The sequence below is a fragment of the Hemitrygon akajei genome, chromosome 31 (assembly GCF_048418815.1).
Source record: "Hemitrygon akajei chromosome 31, sHemAka1.3, whole genome shotgun sequence".
Taxonomy (NCBI): domain Eukaryota; kingdom Metazoa; phylum Chordata; class Chondrichthyes; order Myliobatiformes; family Dasyatidae; genus Hemitrygon; species Hemitrygon akajei.
The window spans coordinates 37890892-37914335 of NC_133154.1; the positions used below are offsets into that span (position 1 = coordinate 37890892).

General features: G+C 42.4%; 1 protein-coding gene across 3 annotated transcripts in view; it reads right to left on the minus strand.

Moving 5' to 3' along the window:
• The window catches only part of LOC140719226 (serine/threonine-protein phosphatase 6 regulatory subunit 3-like), a 214264-nt gene that overhangs the window by 162135 nt on the left and 28685 nt on the right, over positions 1 to 23444 (minus strand). For all 3 annotated transcript variants that reach the window (XM_073033683.1, XM_073033682.1, XM_073033684.1), the window contains exon 2: positions 628 to 860. In XM_073033683.1, the coding sequence (XP_072889784.1) occupies positions 628 to 854 (227 nt within the window). In that variant the 5' untranslated portion in view covers positions 855 to 860. The remainder of the gene's footprint in view (positions 1 to 627; positions 861 to 23444) is intronic.

A 23444-nucleotide genomic window follows, 5' to 3' on the forward strand; every position in this document is an offset into this window, starting at 1 on the left:
CCATGGAGAGGACATACCAATTCCTTACAGAAGATGCCGGAATTGAAATCCCAACTGTGATATCCCGAGCTGTAATAGCATCACGCTAACCGCTATGCTACTGTGATCTCTTCCAAGGAGATAAAAAATGAACATTTTATTCAAGTACCTATTCTTTGTTATGTTAACTATCAGTACATCTCAAAAGTGCACGCATGGTCACTGGAAGAGGAGCAGTTGAGCTCTGATGCCACAATCATTCAGCCTACAAATTATAGAATAATAAATAAAAAGTCACTTCAATGTCTTAATGAAAACATCACTTCTCTATATCAGTCAAAGAAAAGTGCTGCACAGAAACAGGCCCATCTAGTCCATGCCAAACCATTGAATATCTCAGGATATTTAACAAAATAAAAGGCCATCTGCTCAAAATGCCGATTGTTTATTCCTCTTTAAAGATGCTGCCCGACCTACTGAGTTCTTCCAGCATTTTGTGCGTTTCTCTAGATTTCCAGTATCTGTAGAATCTCATGTTTAAATAAAAAAAGTACACTATTTATAAACCACGAAATGTTACGAAATCATTGAAAAAAATTTCATTAGCACCAAACATCTAAACTACAACGCTGCAGAACAAACTCTTACTTGTATCGAACTTTCTCGTCCATATCCTCCGACGGTTCCACTGTAATGCAGGTGACAAGTGCCTCCATGTTGTGCGGTCGTGTGAGAAACTCCACCAGTTTGCGGTTATTGGCCTTGCATTCCTGGAGCACGTCCTCCTCATCCATAAGCTCAAAGAGTGTGACATCCTCACGTTCTAAAAGTGTGTCAATGTGCGACGTTGTGTGAAGGTCAAACTTCCAAAACATGATGAGCTGCAGAACACCAAGAAAAGAGAAGTACAGTTATAACTGATCATTTAACATAATGCATGTATCATGGATGGAATACATATACATTTTACATTAGAAAATGCTGACAGCACCATCCTACAGCTTCTTCATGTAACTCTCAATACCACATGGACAAAGCTGTAGGTATTGGGAGGGGCAGGTTGGTAGCATAGCAGTTAGTGTGACGTTATTACAGCACCGGTGACCCAGGATTAACTCCTGCCGCTGTCCGAAAGAAGTCTGTACATTCTTCGCCTAACCATGTGGGTTTCCTCTGGATACTCTGCTTTTCTCCTACATTCCAAAGGTGTACAGATAGTAGATTAACTGGCCACATGGTGCAATTGAGAGGCATCCCTTTGGGCCAGAAGGGCCTGTTACTATGCTGTATCTCTAACTCTAAAATCAAAATACTTCTATCCCGTCATTGTCATAGATTAGTCTTTGAACATTACACAAACCGTACCTTTCATATGCTAGAAGGGTTCAGGGCATGGCTCAAGTTTTCTCAAGAGTAGTAACTGATGGGAAATAAATAACGGAGACAAATACATTAACGCAGCCCAAGATTTGATCACCACTCAGTGGCACCTCAAAGCCTGGTGTAACCCCATTCAAGTACTGATAAAGACACTTTGCAAAAACATCCATTCCCAAAAATAAATAAAAAGGAGCAACTAAAGGAAGAATATTCAAATAGATTACAGCTATATACAGAACAACTAGCTGTCTAAGGTGGAGAGAAGTATGATCTTGCAAAATAGAGATGCTTTCTAGTTGACTCAAACTTAGCCATGCAGATATGCATTTAAGATAGGAACAAATATCAGAATTAGATTTAATATCAATGATATATGTTGTGAAGTAACCTTGCAGTGCAGTATATAAAAAAGTTAAAATAAGAAATAGAAAAAAGTAAGTAGTGCAAAAAGTGCGGCAATGTTCACGGTTTGTTCAGAAATATGATAGTGGAGGGGAAGAAGCGCTTGTACCTACTGAAGATGTAAGATTACTTAATCATCTTGATTTAAAAGGATCATCTAAACTCACAGTTTAACAGAGCTACTTGGGTAAGGAACCTCAGCTGGTATCAATGGAAATATCCATGAGCACCAGTTCTTTGGAAGGAATGGATAATTCGATAGGGATTGAAATTTTAATAAAAGTAAACTTAATGAGACAAAATCTCAGAAATGACTATCTGAAGTTAAAGTGAAGTAATATTTCATCATTTAAAAAAGTGAATCATATGTACACAGATGGGAGTGAGATAGATTTGTAAGAATAATGACTATCATGGGAGACACCATCAGCATGCCAGATACAAAGACAGGACAAGCAATTACCGTAGATTCCGGACTACAGAGCGCACCTGATTAAAAGCCGCTGGCTCTAATTTTAGAAATAAAATCAATTTTTTAATTGTAAAGGCCGCACCGGATTTTAGGCCGCACCGCTACTTTTAAATATACATACGTATCGGTAACACAAATTACGTTGCATATACTTTTTTACTGAACAGCACGAACAACATTCCAATATCTCCTAGCGACTGGTAAAAATATATATACGGCAGCCTACCAGGAAAAGTTATTGATCGCCTTTAACTTAAAAGCAGCGTTTTCGCTCGGGTCTGACGCGCTTGCGTAACGCGATCGGGTCTAATCGGGTCTGACGCGCTTGCGTAACGCGATCGGGTCTAATCGGGTCTGACGCGCTTGCGTAACGCGATCGGGTCTAATCGGGTCTGACGCGCTTGCGTAACGCGATCGGGTCTAATCGGGTCTGACGCGCTTGCGTAACGCGATCGGGTCTAATCGGGTCTGACGCTTGCGTAACACGATCGGGTCTAATCGGGTCTGACGAGCTTGCGTAACGCGATCGGGTCTAATCGGGTCTGACGCGCTTGCGTAACGCGATCGGGTCTAATCGGGTCTGACGCGCTCGGGTCTTGCTTTTCTTCGAGTATTTTCCATGTTGATGAGGGTGAGTACAAATGACTGATTTACAATAATTTAATTGTGAAAGTGCGCTTGATTTATCGTACAATTTCATTGGACCTCTGTGAACTACTCATCAATTTTATTGGTCTACTGTTACGAGGCAAAATGTTTACGAGGCGGCATGAAAAAAAACCATGTATTAGCCGCTCTGGATTAAAGGCCGCAGAGTTCAAAGCTGTTCAAAATGTGGGAAAAAAGTAGCGGCTTATAATCCGGAATCTACGGTAATACAGATAAATCTTCATATGACATATGCCAGTGACTTTAAACCTGACTCTGAATCCGACAATTAGTTGGCTTAGATTACCGCAAATATCCTAAGTGAGAAGTTTATAGCCATTCAAGATTGCTTAATATTTAATGTGTAAAGTAGAATGAAATAATTGTTACTCCAGATCCAAAACAGCACAAAAAAAAACAAATTTTTTTTTTAAAGGTAGAGTGTTCCTATGAAACCTTTCTTAAGCCGAAATGGCGTAAAGCGAAGAACCATTAATTTATATGGGAAAAATTTTTGTAAAAGCAAAAATTCTCTTTGTAATGTGAAAACAGGTTACTAATGTAGGTCTTTCGTAAAAGCGAAGTGGCGTAAAGTGAACATTCATAAAGCAGGGGACGCCTGCACATGAGATAGCTTATATACATAGATTGATTGTATGTCCATAAAGTGACACCAGGCACAGAAGTGTTTGCACATAAGGTGACTAACAGGAAATGATAAAGTAGTAGTGGTGGGGGATGTGGAGGGGTTGATCAGCCTTGCCTTTTGGGAAAAGTAACTGTTTTTGAGTCTGGTGGTCCTGGCAAAGAATCTTTATCACCATTTTGTATCCAAAAAAAGAATCGGACCACCTGTTTGGAGATGGGAATACTAGGTGGGAGGGAGCAAAGGCCATTAAATTTCAATTTAAAACGAGAAATCAGACAAGACCCCAAAGTTAGCATTCTCCCAATACAATAATGCAGCACCACAGTTTTAGATTACCAGCATTTGATTTATGCATCTTCTATAATACTGTCAACTGAATGAGTAAGCAATTTTGATTTATGAAGCTATTTCTTGCTACAATGAACTGCATGTTACTCTGTGCTTGTATAAAAATTCCCCTAATGCATTTTACAATCTTTTTGATTTATGAAATTTTGTTCACAATCTTTTCTTGGAATGCATCACTTACCTAAACAAGGAATGGATACACATAACAGCACACAAAATAGCAGAGGTGGGCCATTGGCCTTCAAGCCTGCTCTGCCATTCCAGAATATCCCCAATCTCTATTTCAAAAATATGCTTTCTTTCCCCATCTCCTGATTCTTTTAACATCTAGTAATCTTTTGATCTCTGATCCAAAGACCACAGAACCTCCAAATGCTCCAAGATACAGAGTTCCAAAGGTTCAAAGGTTACAATGTCATATATAGTCGGCCTTCCTTATCCGCGGGTTCCGCATGCACAGATTTAACCAACCGCGGATCCGGAAAATCCAGAAGTTCTCTCTCCAGCACTCGTTGTTTGAGCATGTACAGACTTTTTTTTTCTTGTCATTATTCCCTAAACAATACAGTATAACAACTATTTATATAGCATTTACTTTGTGTTAGGTATTATAAGTAAGTCGGAACAGGTACATCCGGTATTATTTAGCGTCAGTTAGTCAAGCATTTGTCTTAGTGTACAGTATATAGTTTATCTTCCTATGTATATAAAACATTTAAACATATGTATTTTAATAATTAAGCCACTGCATTGCTTAGTAATAACTGTAGCTTTCATCAGGGCAGGGCCTTTCACATGCTCCATTATTCTCACTTTATCCTTTAAAATAGTTCTGATCGTTGACCGACTGTAGCATAATGCTTTTCCAATGACTGATGGGGTTTCACCTCTTTCCGATCGCTTTATTATTTCCACTTTATTTTCAACTGTGATCATTTTCCGTGAACGGAACAGAAAACACTGCAGGCAGCGGATCCCGAACTCCACCGGATCCTAAAGTCCACCGCACTGAGACAGGTTAAATAAGGTCTGCAGCTCCACCAGGTCCTAAAGTCCACCGCACTGAGACAGGTTAAATAAGGTCTGGAGCTCCACCAGGTCCTAAAGTCCACCACACTGAGACAGGTTAAATAAGAGACTTGAGCATCCGTGTTTTTTGGTATCCGCGGGGGTTCCCGGAACCAATCCCCCATGGATAAGGAGAGCTGACTGAACAAATTCACCAAAGACACCACTGTGGTTGGACAAATCACAGGTAATGATAAGTCAAGTCACTTTTATTGTCATTTCGACCATAACTGCTGGTACAGTACATAGTAAAAATGAGACAACGTTTTTTCAGGACCATGGTGTTACATGATACACTAGACTACAGACCTACCCAGGACTGCATAAAGTGCACAAGACAGTGCAGGCATTACAATAAATAATAAACAAGACAATAGGGCAGTAAGCACTCTGTGCTGGTTTCCAGATGATAAGTTAGAGTACACAAGTGAAACAGGACACCTAGTTGAGTGGTACCACAACAACAAGGCCTTGCTCAATGTCAGTAAAATAAATGACTGCTGAATTTAGGAAGGAACAGGAAAGCTAACATCTGCCAGTCCCTATCAGTGGATCAGTAGTGGAGAGGGTCAACAACTTTAAATTTCTGGGTGATAACATATCAGATGAATCACTTCTGAGCCCAGCACATTGATGTAATCACAAGGAAAGTGTGCCGGCATCTTTATTTCATGAGGTAGTTAGGAGGTTAACAAAACACCCCAACAAAGTTCTAGAGATTTACTGTTGGAAGTTTAGTGACTGGTCATATCAAATGCTCACAAACACAAGAATAATAGACTCAGCCCAACATCACAGGCACGTTACTCTCCACCACTGGCAGAACCTCATGATACTACCTATCACCCACCATCTGGGCCATTTCAATTTCTTACAGCTATGGATTACAAAGTCTCTGAGTTATGTTTACCCTGAAGAAACATAAGTCTGCTTTTTGATGGCAGTTCAGTGAGATCCTCTCTTACTGCTTCCCCTCTGTGATCTCTGCTGTTCAGCTTGTAATATTTCCCCTCCCCCAGCTTCCTCCCGCTTTCTCTCCAGCCTGACGAAGGCTCTCAGCCCGAAGCATCAAATCTGTATTCGTTGCCATAGGTGCTGCTCAGTTCCTCCAGCATTTTGTGCTTTTTTTTAAAAAAGGGGCATGTTCAAGGACGAGTGTAATGAGGATGAGGCATACAGGAGTGAGACAGCTAGTTAGTGAACCCAAAGAATTGTATGTGAACTTCAGGAAGGGGAAGCTGAGGAAACACCAACCAGCCCTCATTGAGGAAAAGGTGAGCAGTTCCTGGGTGTCAACATCTCTGAAAATCTATCCTGAGCCCAACAAATTGATGCAATTATAAAGAAGGCACGACAGCAGCTTATTATATGAGGAGACTTGGTATATCACCAAAGACACTTACAAATTTCTCCAGATGTATGATCATGTACATATTCTACAAATGTACACACCATGGAGAGCATTCTGACTGGTTCCATCACAATTCACAATGTGGAAAAAGCTGCAGGAAGTTGTAAATTCAGCCAGCTCTATCATGGGCACCAACCTCCCCAGCAGTGAGGACATCTTCAAAACGTGATGCCTCAAAAAAGTAGCATTTGTCATTAAGTAACCCCATCACCAGGACATGCCCTCTTCTCATTGCTACCACACAGGAGCCCGAAGATGTTTCAGGAACAGCTTCTTCCCTACCGTTATCAAATTTCTGAATGAACAATGAACCCAAATACATTACTTCACCTATCTGCTCTCTCCTTGCATCTCTCTCTCTCTCTCTCATATCTATCTATCTATATATATATATATATATATATATATATATATATATATATATATATATATATATATATATTTCTGATTGGAATTTATAGGTTTTTTTATTATGTATTGCTGCAGCAAAACAACATACTTCAGTGACATTAAACTTGATTCTGATATGCAAGTCCCTTTGGATATCAACATCTCATCATTTAAATAGCTAACATCTGTTTTTTTTCTACCAATAGAAACTCCACATTTTCTATTTTAAACTCCATCTGCCACATGTTCTCCACTCATTTGGCCTGTCCACAGTCTTTTGAAGCCTCTGCATCCTCATCACTCACATTCTCACTTAATTTCATGCCATTACAAAATTGGAAATATTAAAGTGGCACTCTCAGCCAAATCACTGATAGAGGTTGCTAATATTTGGGTCCCTGCAGTATTCATTAGTCACAGCCTGCCAACTTAAAAAGTACTCACTTGTCTTTACTCTTTTCTTAAATCTCAAAGCATACTTGTGCTGTTCCCATTTCTATCTGCACTAATCTTATTCATCCATCACCCATACAGGATTTTATTAAAAGCTTTCCTTAAGCCCAAATACACGACATCCAGTTGCTCCCCAACCTACTCTATTGGATACATTCTTAACAGATAACAGATCAGACAAACCTGATTTCTCTTTCATAACTCCATGTCAACTATGCTTACTGATTACTTCCTTATTATCTTTTAATGATATCCTTTATATTAGATTCTAACATTTTCCCTCTAACAGATTTGGTTGCTCCCTATTTTCTCTTTCTTTTCATTCTTTCATATTGGGGTTTGGAGCTGCTACTCTTCAACCTGGAGGAACTGTGCCAGAATCTACAGAATTCTGGAAGATGATTACCAGAGAACTCTCTCTCCCCATAGCCACCTGACTCAATCCTCTGGAAAGTAGATCACTGTCATCAGCATTTATCAGTTTCTGTGTGCATTAACTTCTCCTGTTATTTCTTCACTAATGTTTAGTTTAGTTTTCATCTGCATGGGGCCCTCGCTTCTCCAGTATCTCCAAGGGTTTTTTGTGACTTCTTCCTTGAAAACAGACAAAATATTCTTAGTTCCTCTCTTTCATTGCTCTCTGCTACAAATTTTCTTTGCCAGTAAAGAACCCACATTTGCCCTTGTTAGCCTTCTTCTGAAACAGCTACAGAAGCTCTTACGATTTGCTTTAATGTTTTTCCACTGGTTTGCCCTTGTATTCTACTGCTCTTTATGGTTATCCTTTGCTGAATTTTTAGAATGCTCTTGCTTCTCTGTCTTATTGCTTTTCTTGGCAACTGTTAAAATACTTTCCTTAGATATATTGCAATCTTTAATTTCAACTGTAATCCATAGGTGCATCATTTTTCCTATCTTTGTGAATGCCTGCCATTGACTGTACACTCTGCCATTTAAAACATGTTCCTGAACACTATGACAGGAGTCCAGTTATCAAACTCTAGCCCCAACCCTCACTGCACTATCTATGAGAAAATCTGTTAACCCTACATTAGCTTCATTTTCCACCTCAGAACTCACAAAAACCAGCTTGGAACAAGCCACCCTTGATCCCATAGGCTTCTCTATTTATCAATGCATTACAACTTCACAATTTTCTCTGATTAAATTGAAACCCCCTGGTTCTACATGAACCACATCACTTTGCAAACACTGCTAAATTTTATCATATTATGATCATTTGGAACCCCTTTGCAAAAAGGCTCAATGCACAATACCAGGTTTGAAAATAGCCTGCTCCCTAGTCAGTTTCATGGTCCAGTAATCAATATCGTATATGTTCATTCCAAGTTATTAATACTAAACACAAGAGGTTCTGCAAATGCTGGAAATCTCAAGAATTCTGGAGGAACTCAGCAAGTCCGGCAGCATCTATAGAAGGGATTAAACAGGATGCTTCAGGCCGAGACCATTCACCTGGGATACACTGTCATATCCAATCAGATTCTTTCTACTTCAGCCCTTTACCTCTTCAAGCTACCCTCTCCCAGCTTCTCAATTCATGTCCCCTCCATCATTCACCACCTTCCAACTCACCTGGTCTCACCTATCTGCCAGCTTGTACTCCACAATCTCCCCCACCTTTCTTATTCTGCTTCTTCCCCCATTTTTTCCAGTTCTGATGAAGGGTATTGGCCCAAAATGTCAAATATTTATTCACCTCCAATAGAGGCTGCCTGACTTGCCAAATTCTAAACTATATTCAGATTAAAATACATTATCAGTACAGTCCTGTCAACGCGCACATAGACAATTTTCCCTAAAATAGCCCCCAAAGTCTTAAGAAATCTATACCATATGACCATAATAGCATAAGATATAGGAGCAAAATTGGGCCATTTGGCCCATCAAATCTGCTCTGTCATTTCATCATGGCTGATCCAATTTTCCTCTCCTGTCTTCTCCCCGTATCCCTTCGTGCCCTGACCAGTCAAGAATCTCCCTCTCTCATCTACACCATCTCTCCAGCTACATGTTCATTTTCTCTATTCCATATCTGAACTTCTTTATGCATGGCACCAGGAACACCTTCAAGCTGTGTTTAACATCTTTTCTAGATTCCCAAAATTTGCTTGCAGGATATCCCCCATCCTTCGACCTGTATTATTGTTCAACTTCAGGCTCTTTGGTATGCTCTGTAGTCATTTGGTATGCCCTTGTCCATGGCACCAGCAAGGTAACATACCAAATAGGAACACAAGACCTCCAAGAGGACCACAACCTTCTCATGGTTTGGAGTCTTGCGTGCTTCAATGGCCCAGAGAGCTATGTTGGCTGCAGTCATGCTTTTGGTCTTGGTAGAGTCAGTCTTATCAAACAGGTCAAAGGAGAGAAGCCAGACTAAGAGTGGTCCACCGGTCTTCCAGATTCAAGGCAAAATACTGGTAAAATAAATCTGTTACGGAAATAGCAATGAAGAATCCTTCTACATCTGAGTTTGATGGTATTACTGAGTCTCTCTACCCTGGGCTCGCATGGCCAACGGTAGTGAAAACTGAGAGGAAGCTACTGGCATAACGAAGGAAGCCCTGAACACCTCCGGAGATGGAGGACCTTCATTGCTACCCTAAACGCCAGCAGCATAATGGGCAGTAAGTAAGGAACACAAAAGATTCAGCAGATGCTGAGCAGCATACTCAATGTTGGAGGAACTCATAGCAGGCAGCATTCATGGAGAGGAATAAACAGTCAATGTTTCAGGCCGAGACCCTTCATCAGGCCTGATAAAGGTTCTTGGCTCTAAACTATTTATTCCTCTCCATAAGTGCTGCCTGGCCTACTGGGTTCCTCCACCATTTTGTGTGCAATACCGAGCAGAAGCCACAAAATGCATGTCTGAACTCTCCGTGAGCCACTTGGTCTACCACGTTTCAGGCTCTGGCTGATTTATTCAGGATCTATCACCCTCAAGCATCCAAAAGAAAAACCTGAATGCAAGATGGATCCAAGGGATTTCTAGACACCTGTTTGCTCCTATTAGACCAAATAACCATCACATCTTGTGTCTGCACACTCTTTAACTGAGGTGTGACAAAGTTCCCAAAAACAAGTCCTGAGCTTCTCATTACACTGCTGTTTGAGGAAGCTGTCACATGCAAAATGGCTGCTATCCTCATGCATTCATAACTACAATGCTAGCATTGGCTGCTTAGGAGCTAAGAACATCAGGAGATTCCAAAGTGCTTTGTATAGACATATTGTGATGCATAAATAAACCCAAAATTAATAGCCCATCTACAAACACTATATCATATATGAAGTTAAATTGAGCTACGTCGCTACACTTTAATAGGGGTCACTACCTGAAGGAAAGAATTAAAATGCTGGGGGAAGGGGGAGTTCTAGCAATTCTGAACACTGACGCACATGAGATAAGCATTACATTAAATTAAAGAGAACCATAACCACCGGCTAAGGGGAGGGGAAAACAATTTTAAATTGTGTAAGTGAATCTGCACATGTATGCCCACACAATGTTTCAAACTGACGTACCCGCCACTGGCTGGCTTCTTCCAAAATGAGTAGCTGGCTGACCAGAACTCCATGCAACCGGCAACCTCAATGGGATGGGACATGAGCAGCACACATGAATGCTGAACTCAACTGAAGGACAGGGAGAGTGGGGTTTAAGGGTTCATACTAGATGACCAAGCAAGCTACATGGGTGCCTCAAGATTTACTCTACCATTTGTAACCAGCACTATAAAAAGGAAGTCAACCTGCAATATTGGTTTTGAAATAAATAGCCATGCTGAGGCATGCATGAAAGCTGATTACAGTTAGGAATGGATTTGCTGGAGTTTAAAAAGATAGCACTCTCCAGTTTCAAGACATGCGTGATGGATCAGATAGCCCACTGGAATAGGTCAGAAATCCTAAACTAAAAATTGCATCACAGTGCATCCATTTTGAGTCCTGCCATATCTTTAAAATGAATCTTCTCTTGCTCCACTTCTTTTTTAAGCAAAAGAAGATAGGATTTTAGTTCCAACATTTTGTTTAAAAAGGGTTCTAGAAGTAAGCCTGGCAATTATAGACCTGTCAGTTTGACATCAGTGGTGGGTAAATTAATGGAAAGTATTCTTAGAGATAGTATTTATAATTATCTGGATAGACAGGATCTGATTAGGAGTAGCCAGCATGGATTTGTGCGTGGAAGGTCATGTTTGACAAACCTTATTGAATTTTTTGAAGTAGTTACGAGGAATGTTGACGAGGGTAAGGCAGTGGATGTAGTCTATATGGACTTCAGCAAGGCCTTTGACAAAGTTCCACATGGAAGGTTAGTTAAGAAGGTTCAGTCGTTAGGTATTAATGCTGGAGTAATAAAATGGATTCAACAGTGGCTAGATGGGAGATGCCAGAGAGTAGTGGTGGATAATTGTTTATCGGGATGGAGGCCGGTGACTAGCGGGGTGCCTCAGGGATCTGTTTTGGGCCCAATGTTGTTTGTAATATACATAAATGATCTGGATGATGGGGTGGTAAATTGGATTAGTAAGTATGCTGATGATACTAAGGTAGGAGGTGTTGTGGATAATGAGGTGGGTTTTCAAAGCTTGCAGGGAGATTTATGCCGGTTAGAAGAATGGGCTGAACGTTGGCAGATGGAGTTTAATGCTGAGAAGTGTGAGGTTCTACATTTTGGCAGGAATAATCCAAATAGAACATACAGGGTAAATGGTAGGGCATTGAGGAATGCAGTGGAACAGAGAGATCTAGGAATAACAGTGCATAGTTCCCTGAAGGTGGAGTCTCATGTAGATTGGGTGGTGAAGAAGGCTTTTGGAACGCTGGCCTTTATAAATCAGAGCATTGAGTACAGAAGTTGGGATGTAATGTTAAAATTGTACAAGGCATTGGTAAGGCCAAATTTGGAATATTGTGTACAGTTCTGGTCACAGAATTATAGGAAAGATATCAATAAATTAGAGAGAGTGCAGAGACGATTTACTAGGATGTTACCAGGGTTTCAGCACTTAAGTTACAGAGAAAGGTTGAACAAGTTAGGTCTCTATTCATTGGAGCGTAGAAGGTTGAGGGGGGATTTGATCGAGGTATTTAAAATGTTGAGAGGGATAGATAGAGTTGACGTGAATAGGCTGTTTCCATTGAGAGTAGGGGAGATTCAAACGAGAGGACATGATTTGAGAGTTAGGGGGCAAAAGTTTAAGGGAAACACGAGGGGGTATTTCTTTACTCAGAGAGTGATAGCTGTGTGGAATGAGCTTCCTGTAGAAGTAGTAGAGGCCAGTTCAGTTGTGTCATTTAAGGTAAAATTGGATAGGTATATGGATAGGAAAGGAGTGGAGGGTTATGGGCTGAGTGCGGGTAGGTGGGACTAGGTGAGATTAAGAGTTCGGCATGGACTAGGAGGGCCGGAATGGCCTGTTTCCGTGCTGTGATTGTTATATGGTTATATGGTTAACATGCAATTACCCAATAAATCTTCTTCCTCTCAATTTCAATTATACTAATTTTGACATGTTCTAGTTTTATGAAGACAATGACAGAGATGCTGCTGGATAAGTTGCTCAACGTAGCTCACAGATGTGACTACACACAGGGAATACCAACTATATATTCAACCAACAACAGTAAAACACTGAAATATCTTCTCATCCGTTGTCTTCACAATGCCTTCTTCTATTACCCAAAATAAACTTTATTCACAATTATAGTAAGTATATACAAAAATATAGGGCAGGCGGGACTCGTCGGCCTTGGACGGCAGCCCACATAGAAGGAAAATTCTGATTTTAAACCTACGCTGCCTTGCAGCCATACCCAACTATGGGAAAGGCTTTAGGAGTAAACCCCGAGGAAGAACTCCGGAGCCAGAGTTCCTAAGGCAGTTTAATGTTGCTTACAACTTCACTCTGGCAACTCTGCGACAAAACTGGTGCCAAGCTGTATCGGCGCTTGCCCTTCCCTTGGACTACATCAGAGACGTGGAGAGGGGGAACCCACTGCATGGGCAACAGATGGTTCTTCAAATCTTCCACCCTGGAGATGATAGTTCACCAGAGGCGCAACCCATGATCCCCTGGGATTGATGGCTGTCTATTATACAAAAATAACCCACGCAAAGCCTTTTCATTCTTGGACAATGCATTTAATAGTTTAACACATTTTTCCAAACTGATGACACCTTTGCCACTCATGTGACTCCCTGGAGCCCCTTGCCACTCAACAGTCTCTCGCTGACCAGTAGTGAAAGACTCCTAAGACTATGGTCCTTTCCCAAGGAGCCTTTGTGTTGACTGCACCAAGCTTCAGTGCGTTCCTCAGTGTGCACTCCTGCAGCTTGGAACGTGCCAGTCAGCAGTATTCTTCTATGGATATCTCAGGCCAACAAATTCAAGCACAACAAAGGGACCTCTTTCACACCCTCATCTGGGAATCGTCCATAGATCCCAGAGTCCTCTATCACACAACTGCTCAGGATGAACCATGACATAAGCCCTTGCATTAGTACAGCAATGCCTAGTTGATTATGGGGCTAAGGGGCCAGACACTGGGGACAGATAGTACTTCAGCACATAGTGGCACTTGTTGCCCATGTACTTGGGTTCATGCAGACAGACATGAAGGTGGTCATCAGGATGAGGGTGACCTGCTGTCCAGGGACTTGCATTGGGACCTGTCTGACTTACTCCATCCTGGATCCCCAGATGACCTGAGTGGTTTCTAAGCTAGAAGAGAAAGGGATGAGCCACATCTGTGCCAAGCACTGCAGCTCCAAAAGCACCTTACACCTGATGAACAAATTCTTCCCTTTTATCCCTACAGTCATAAGTTTTCTTCCCAATCTGCTCCAGCCAATTCTTGTTACATGCCTGAGTCCCTCCAAAATTGATCTTCAGCACCTACAGACACAGTGAAAAGATGCTAGATCATTCAGGCCACTTGACGAAGAGCAAAGCCTCACTCTTTACATGGTTGACTTTGGCTCCTGATGCCAACTCAGATTGGTTGTAGTTTCTGAAAAGTCTGCAAACCAACTTCAGATCCAAGCAGAAGACAGTGACATTGTCTATTATAGGGAGATTTTCACCCGGGTGCCTCCACTGCCTGGCAACATTACCCCTCTTATGCTCTCGACCCTTCTGATGGCTTCAACAAAAGGTTCTATACAGCACACAAACAAGATAGAGGAGAGTGAACAGCTTTGTCTGACTCCAAACTTAATGGGAAATCTATCTACAGCAGTTTCCACTGAATGTCTATTCAACCAAGGGGAGCAGCACATGAACTCAAGACATACCTATGGTTTTCCAAGTGCATTTACATCAAACTGAAATTAAACTCTATGTTCTCTTCACCAACTCAGCACAGGGTGATGGTTAACTTGAGGCTCAAGTTTCCAGTTCCTGAAATAGCTTAACATGAGAGATTTCATCTGGGTAGACTCCAACCTGACAATATGAACTTCAATTTCTTTAACTTCTGATAATTTTTCCTTCCTGCTCCTTCTCTCCTTTTCCATTCCCCATTCTGGTTCCCTCTACCCCTTCTCTTCTCCTCACCTCCTCCCTGTGATGCCTCTCCTCTGTCCCTTTTCTATATGGTTCACTTTCCGCTCCAATCAGATTTTTCTTCTTCTTCAGCCCTTTACCTTTTCCACCTCTTAGCTTCTTACTTCAGCCCCTCTCCCCTACCCACCTTCCCTGGTCTCAACTATCACCTTCCAGCTTGTATTCCTCACCGACTTCCCAGCCTTCTGTCCCCTTCCTGATGAAGGGTCTCCGCCCAAAAAGTCGACTGTAGATTGCTTTATATTTATTAAGTTGCTTTTTCTTTATTTGGTTCTTCCTGCTTAGTGGGTTTTTCTAATGCTGTGTCAGATCCAGGGTAACAATCATTTCATTCTCCTTTGCACTCGTATGGAAAAATGACAGTAAACAACCTTGAATCTTGTTTATTTCCCGACTTGTTGAGTTCTTCCAACATTTTACGTTTCATTCTTTTTACCACTCTGTGTACTGCAATGTGAACCTTTGCCCCTCATCACGCCAACACTCATATGTAAGAGAAGCTCTCAGTGCAACTGTCGAAGAGCGGTAAAACTGCTCACGTAGACCAATGGACTGCAGGTGATAGGCCGTGGTGTGATCTAACCCAACACCAAGGTTCTGGGCCATCACAGCCCATGGGTCTAATGTGAACTGGGAACCAGGGTCAGAGGAAATATCGGATGGGCTGCCAAACCGAGCAACCCAAGCCACATCTGCAGCCGTTGCTGCTAGAGGAATGACTTCTGGCCACCTGACGATATGGTTCACCATGGTAAGGAAGTGCATGAAACTGCAGGAGAGGATGGGGGGAGCGAGCGAGCAGAGGACTAACCAAGCCCATATCAACATAGTCAAACTGTCGCTCGGGGATCACAAAAGGTGCCAATGGTGCCCAAACATGGCAGTTAATTTTTGCCCACTGGCACACCACACAGGCTGTGCTCCAATCACGCTCGTCCCTTCTAAGGCCATGCCACACAAACTTTAAGCAGTTTCTGTGAGGCCTTACAGCCCAAGTGCAAGAAGCCATGAATAGTTTAAAAAAAAGTCTGCCTCCAGTTAGCGGAATGATGGGGCGAGTGCGACCAGTTGAGACTTCTCATAGGAGATACCCCAGCTTCCCTGAACTTAATGTCAGCCAACCGCAGGCCAGTGACTGCTGTTCAGTAAGCCTGGACCTCTGGGTCAGTAACTTGGTCGGTTGCCATGCCAGCATTTTCAAGCCATATGTATATGCCTCTCACGGCCAGTTGTTGAGGCAATTAGCCACAGCATTATTCTTCCCTTGATGTGTTGCATATCAGTTCTGAACTCTGATATGTAGGCTAGGTAGCATTGCTGCCATGCAGACAAAGGGTCTGATACTTTGACCATCGCATGTACAATGGGTTTGTGGTTAGCAAACACTGTGAAATGGCGACCCTCTAGGAGAAAACAAAACTGATGGACAGTCTGATAGCGACCGAGAAGCTGGTGATCAAACACGCTATACGTCCTTTCGGGGAAGATAGCGCTGCTGGCTGAAGGGGAGCGGCTGCCACTTGCCTCCGACCAACTGTTCGTGCACAGCACCCACAGTGGAGTCTGAAGTGTCAGTAGTAATGACTATACGTGCTTTAGGGAGCGGGTGAACCAGTAGAGTCATGTTGGAAAAGTTTGTTTGGTGGTCATGTCCACTGATCAGTCAAGCACACCGCTAGGGACACCATACATATACTCTAAGGTGAAGCATAAGTTCAGCAATTCACAGAATGAAATGGATATAGAAATTCACCATACCTAAAAACTCTTGTTTTTTCAGTAGTGCGGGCTGGTGGAAAATCCTCAATAGCAGCTACTTTTGATAGAAGGGTTTTCACACCTTCTATGAAGATGTGCTGGCCAAGAAAGCCCACAAAGCATTTGTAGAAACCCAGAAGCAAAATGAGGTTATCACAGCCATCTTGGGAGCATCCTCCCAGCACACAGGCACCTGATGGTAGCCCCTAACTAAGTCAACTTTAGAAAAAAAATTAACTTTACATGCCAGAAGTCTTGGATGTGTGAGACTAGGTAACAATTGGGTACGGTGCTCTCATTGAGGCAACAATAATTGCCACACGGGCAGCAACCATCATTGGACTTAGAGACCATCTAGAGATGCAAAACCCAGGGGCTATTTGAGCTGCATACAATACCAACTCTTTCCACGTTGGCAAACTCAGCCTTCGCAGTTGCCAGTTTTTCAGGGTTCAGTCTATGAGTGGGTATGGACCGATGAGCCAGATGTAGAAATGTGGAGCTCAACCCCATGTTTTGTAACTGTAGTTGAGAATGTGGGCTTGGGAATTTGCCCAGCAGTTGAGCGAACTCACTCACAGTGGTGCATGTGCTTGACAAAATTGTTGTAGGAAACTTACTGGGGGAGCAGGGTAACAACCCAAAGTCCTTGACATACACAAGCTGGTGGTTCTTAAGATCAACTAAAAGAATTTGGGCACACAAGGAATCTGCTCCGAGCAGAGGTCTAGCCACTTCAGCCAGGACAAAGTCCCATGCGTAACATCAACCACTGAAGCAGAGCGTCACCCATCGGGTCCTGCAAGTCTGGATCCTGCTGCTGTCAGTGACCTCCTGCGAGGTTTCATCGCTCTTTGCCTTCTGATCAGTAGGTGATGCTGGCAGCACACTGGAACCCATGGTGTTCACAGATCTCTCATGTCTCAATGTGCCGGCACTTGCTAGCATTTGTACCAAACTGAGACTGGTAAAAGCACAGACCCAGCCAGCATTGTCTGTTTCACTTGCATATATTGGAGGCCCTCCTGACCAGGCAGGGTAAGGAGGAATGATGCACCATTGACTGGCTGAGTGTAGACTGTCAGCCATTTTAACAAGCTCCCTTTCGTCCTTCACAGATGCATTAGCGAGGACTATGCGAACTTTATCAGGCTTTTGCTGCATGAAAAGTTCTTTAAAAATAAAACAAAGATGGTGATTTCCCAAGAGAAACAGCGTGTGGTCCATTAGCTCTGAAGGCCTAACACCCAAAGACCAGGGTGGCACACTCAGGCTCCAGTAGTCCAGACGTCTGTAATAGCTGAGTTTTCAGTATGTGATATTTTTCACGTTTAGTTGAGTGTTCAAGCAGACTAACCACTCTTGCTGCTGTGGAACTACTGAGCGACACTACTACACAGTAACATTTAGTCGTCAGCAGAGATTTCTCGCAGTGCGAGTTGGTCCTCAGCTTGTACAAACCAAGCAACAGCATTTTGCTCTCAAAACTCCGGCAGTTTCAAAGCAACTGCGTTGGCTGTAATGTTGAATAACTCTGAAATCATGCTAGAGTATCAGGGTTACCAATGTAAGTTTTTGTAAGCAAAACGGCAACTGCGTTTTAAGTTGAAGGGAAAGTGCAACAACTCCTTTAATGTCCTCCAAACACAGAACATAAAGCACAGCTTTAAAAAACCTACATATCATTACATCAGGCCAGCCTCTTAAAGTGAACTGCAACTCAATGTCAGTGGTTGTGAATTACGCAAGTTTCCACCCATTACTTTACGCTACACACCCCTCATTCTCTAGTAGGAGTCTTTTCTGTGACCACAACAGATCGGTAGAAAGAATACAACTGCGGGGAATGCAGTAGTATTTTAGTTGAAAGAATGAGAAGCCATTTCACTCAAATACCTCAGCACCACCTGATACAAAGTTTTGCAATTAATTTCAAACCAAGGCTTACACAAGTTACAAAGTAGTCTTCTTATAAATCACAGGAAACTTGTTTTTAATTCTGCCAACACCATCTTTCTAAGTGAATGATCAAAACCAGACACTTCCCACGTATATTCTTGATCTGTCACAGAACTATACTCAACTATATACACAGTCATTTGTGTCATTTTAAAGCATAAATGTGAAACATATGCCAAAATTCTGCAAGAAAGAAAATACAGTTATAAATCAAATTGTACAGAATGAAACCAGAATAAGGATAAAGGAACCAAATTTTAATATTCCCTGAATATACCCTGAATTTATTGTCCAATGATGTCATCAGTACTTTATCTGAATTAAAAATACAGTGCAGATCCAATCCTAGTTTAGAAATACACAGATCTATACATAAATAATACATTTGCATACCATTTACACTTCATGTGGACATATAATCATTAATTTACTCTACAAAAGAATGCAGTAAACATTTGCCCATCTCACCTGCTACTCCATTTGGTAACATCATGACTAATCTTGTACTTCAGTACTACTTGCCTTTGACAGACAGACAGACATACTTTATTGATCCTGAGGCAAATTGAGTTTCATTACAGCCGCACCAAGAATAGTGAAGAAATATAGCAATATAAAACCATAAATAATTAAATAATAATAAGTTAATCATGCCAAGTGGAAATAAGTCCAGGACCAGCCTACTGGCTCAGGGTGTCTGACACTCCGAGGGAGGAGTTGTAAAGTTTGATGGCCACAGGCAGGAATGACTTCCTATGACGCTCAGTGTTACATCTCGGTGGAATGAGTCTCTGGCTGAATGTACTCCTGTGCCTAACCAGTACGTTATGGAGTGGATGGGAGTCATTGTCCAAGACTGCATGCAACTTGGACAGCATCCTCTTTTCAGACACCACCGTCAGAGTCCAGTTCCACCCCCACAACATCACTGGCCTTATGAATGAGTTTGTTGATTCTGTTGGTGTCCGCTACCCTCAGCCTGCTGCCCCAGCACACAACAGCAAACATGATAGCACTGGCCACCACAGCCTCGTAGAACATCCTCAGTATCGTCCGGCAGATATTAAAGGACCTCAGTCTCCTCAGGAAATAGAGACAACTCTGACCCTTCTTGTAGACAGCTTCAGTGTTCTTTGACCAGTCCAGTTTATTGTCCATTCGTATCCCCAGGTATTTGTAATCCTCCACTATGTCCACACTGACCCCTTGGATGGAAACAGGGGTCACCGGTGCCTTAGCCCTCCTCAGGTCCACCACCAGCTCCTTAGTCTTTTTCACATTAAGCTGCAGATGATTCTGCTCGCACCATGTGACAAAGTTTCCCACCGTAGCCCTGTACTCAGCCTCATCTCCCTTGCTGATGCATCCAACTATGGCAGAGTCATCAGAGAACTGAAGATGGCAAGACTCTGTGTTGTAGTTGAAGTCCGAGGTGTAGATGGTGAAGAGAAAGGGCGACAGGACAGTCCCCTGTGGAGCCCCAGTGCTGCTGACCACTCTGTCTGACACATAGTGTTACTCCCATATAACTTAATTCTCCTAATACTCAAAACTCTGCTGTGCTCATTCTCTACCTCTTCTTTGAATATACTGTGCCTCCACTCTTGCAAGGAGAATTAAACAGATTCACCACAATCTGGATGGAGAAATTTCTCCTTAATTCAGTCGTAGGGCATTGGGCCCTCCTAGTTCTAGTTCTGGAGACTCCAGCCACAGGGAAGATCATCTCCACATTTACCCAATTGTGCCTCTAAAGGGTTTCTGCTTCAGTGATCCCTTGATGACTGCGATTCCACCTGTCCAACAGACAGGTCCCTTCCTTCCCCCAGATGCCACCATTTAGCAAGTCATAAAATAGACACTAAATAATAGAAATACAAGACACTGGCTGTTCTCTCTAGAATTGAAGCTCAGAGATCTGATCGTTATTTACCCTTTGTAGTTATAGTCTAGTACACCTATAGTCTGGGCTGTGGTTGGAATATTCCAAAAAAAAAATCACAAGCCAAAGGCCTTTATGAGCACATACATAGAATCAGAGAGAATTCAGTCATTCATTTCATTCTCTTCGCTACTACCATCAGGCTGGAGGTGCAAGTCTTGGGAACCCATGCCACCAGGTTCAAGAACAGTTGTTGCCTTACAACACTGGGCTCCTGAACTCACCTTAGCACTGCACCAATTCCATACACAGCTTTAGACTCACTATCAGGGGCTCTAGCTTTATGAATGGTTTTTCATGGATTCTATTGTACTTCTTTATTTTCCTGGGGGTACTTGCAAGAAGACACATCTTGAGGTTTAATATAAAACATGTGAGCAAAATTAGGCCATTCAGCCCATCGAGTCTGCTCTGCCATTCCATCACAGCTGACCCCAGATCCCACTCAACAACCTCATATACCAGCCTTCTCACCATATCTTTTGATACCCTGACTGATCAGGAAACTATCGAATTCCGCCTTAAATATACCCATAGAGCATTCCACAGAGTAACTACTCTCTGCCTAAAATAAATCCTCCTTACCTCTAGCTCTGGACACCCTCATGATAGGAAACATCCTCTCCACATTTACTCTATCTAGTCCTTTCAACTTTCGGTAAGTTTCAATGAGAATCCCCCACATTCTTCTAAACTGCAGTTAGTATAGGCCCAAAGCTGTCAAATGTTCCTCATATGTTAACCCCTTCACACCTGGAAGCAACCTCATGAACCTCCTCTGGACTGTCTCCAATGACAACACATCCTTTCTAAGATATGGGGCTCAAAACTACTGACAATACTCCAAGTGCAGCCTGACTAGGATCTTATAAAGGCTCAGCATTATCTTCTTGCTTTTATATTCTATTCCACTTTAAATAAATGCCAATATTGCATTTGCCTTCTTTACCACAGACTCAAGCTGTAAATTAACTTTCTGGGAATTTTGAACAAGGACTCCTTATTCCATCTGCACCTCTTATGTCTGAACCTTCTCTCGATTTAGGTAATAGTCCGTGTAATTTCCCAACACTGCATTCCATCTGCCACTTTTTAACCCATTCTTCCAATTTGTCTCTGCTGCAATCGGGTTACTTCCTCAGCACTGCCTACCCCTTCACCTATCTTCGTATCATCCATAAACTTTGGCACAAACCCATCAATTCCATTATCCAAATCACTGACAAACAATGTGAAAAGTAGCAGTCCCAATACAGAACCCTGAGGAACACCACTAGTCACCGACAGCCAACCAGAATAAAACCCGCTTTATTCCCACACATTGCCTCCTGCCTGTCAGTCATTCCTCTATCCATGCCAGTATCTTTCCTGCAATACTATAGAATTTTATCATGTTAAGCTGTGGTGTACATACTTTGATAATAAATCTACTTTGAACATTGGCTATTAAGTCAGAAAGTGACAGCAATGCCAGGGAGGCCTCTCCGGTTTACAAAAAAAACTTTATCTGCCATTTTGAACGCAATGCATTTTTGTTAACTCCTTTCTCTACTCCTAGTCATGCCTGAAGGTAATTGACTATTTGCCAGGTTTCTCATGCAAGGAGTTCAGGCTCATGAACCAGAGTACATAGGCAACCACTTCCGTGACAAAGGCAAACACATCCAGTACCTAATCATTTTCTAACTGGGTGCATATCTGCATGCTTGCAAGTATGAAACGTCATGATCTGTCACTAAAACAACAGTGAACTCATTTCATCCAGCCATACAAAGCAGTATTAGCCAATGAGGTAGCTACATGCTGCCTTAGACTTTTAATCATGATTTAGGCAACCCTCATTATGACTCAAGTGCACTTTTGGATCGTACATATTATATCCAACGCCTGCAACCCTAACTCAACTAACTTGTTGGAGTCATCAGTAATAAAACAAACCCTTCTTTGGAGCACTTCTCTGTACCCAAAGAGAAAATGTTAACTCAAGTAAAACCCACCATAATATGCCAATACTTACCATTTTTGCTATATAAGCCAAGAATGACCTCAAAACAAAACATTCATGACAGTCTTCAAACTGAAAGCAAGGAAATGTGCCAATGTACATATACATGGTCCATTTCTGACAACTCCCTCCCCTTTCTCCATCTCACAGATTATCTCTGGAGACAGCTTATCCACTGATGTCTATTATAAACCCACAGACACAGCTACCTGGACTATACCTCTTCCCACCTTGCTACTTGTAAAAACACCATCCCTTCTCTCAATTCCTCTGTCTCTGCTGCATCTGCTCTCAGGATGAGGCTTTTCATTCCATAACAAAGGAGATGACCTCCTTTTTCAAAGAAAGGGGCTTCCCTTCCTCCACCATCAATGCTGCCCTCAGCCACACCTCTTCCATTTTACACACGTCTACTCTTACCCCATCCTCCCACCATGCTACCAGAGATAGGGTTCTCCTTGTCCTCCCCTACCAGCCTCTGCATCCAGCACATAATTCTCCACAACTTCTGCCATCTCCAATGGGATCCCACCACCAAGCACATCTTCCCTCACCCCCTCCCTTTCTGTTTCCCACATGAATCACTGCTTACGTGACTCCCTTGTCCATTTGTCCCTCCCCACTGATCTCCCTCCTGGCACTTATCCTCCTAAGCGGAACAAGTGCTATACCTGCCCTTCCTACACCTCCTCCCTCACTACCATTCAGGGCCCTAAACAGTCCTTCCAGGTAAGGTGACACTTCACCTGTGAGTCTGTTGGGGTCATCTACTCCCGGTGTGGCCTCCTGTATATCGGTGAGACCCAACGTAGATTGGGAGACCGCTTCACCGAGCACCTGTGCTCCGTCTGCCAGAAAAAGCAGAATCGCTCAGTCGCCACCTATTTTAATCCCACTTCCCATCCCCATTCCAATATATATCTATCCATGGCCTCCTCCACTTGTGATGAGGCCACACTTAGGATGGAGGAACACCACCTTA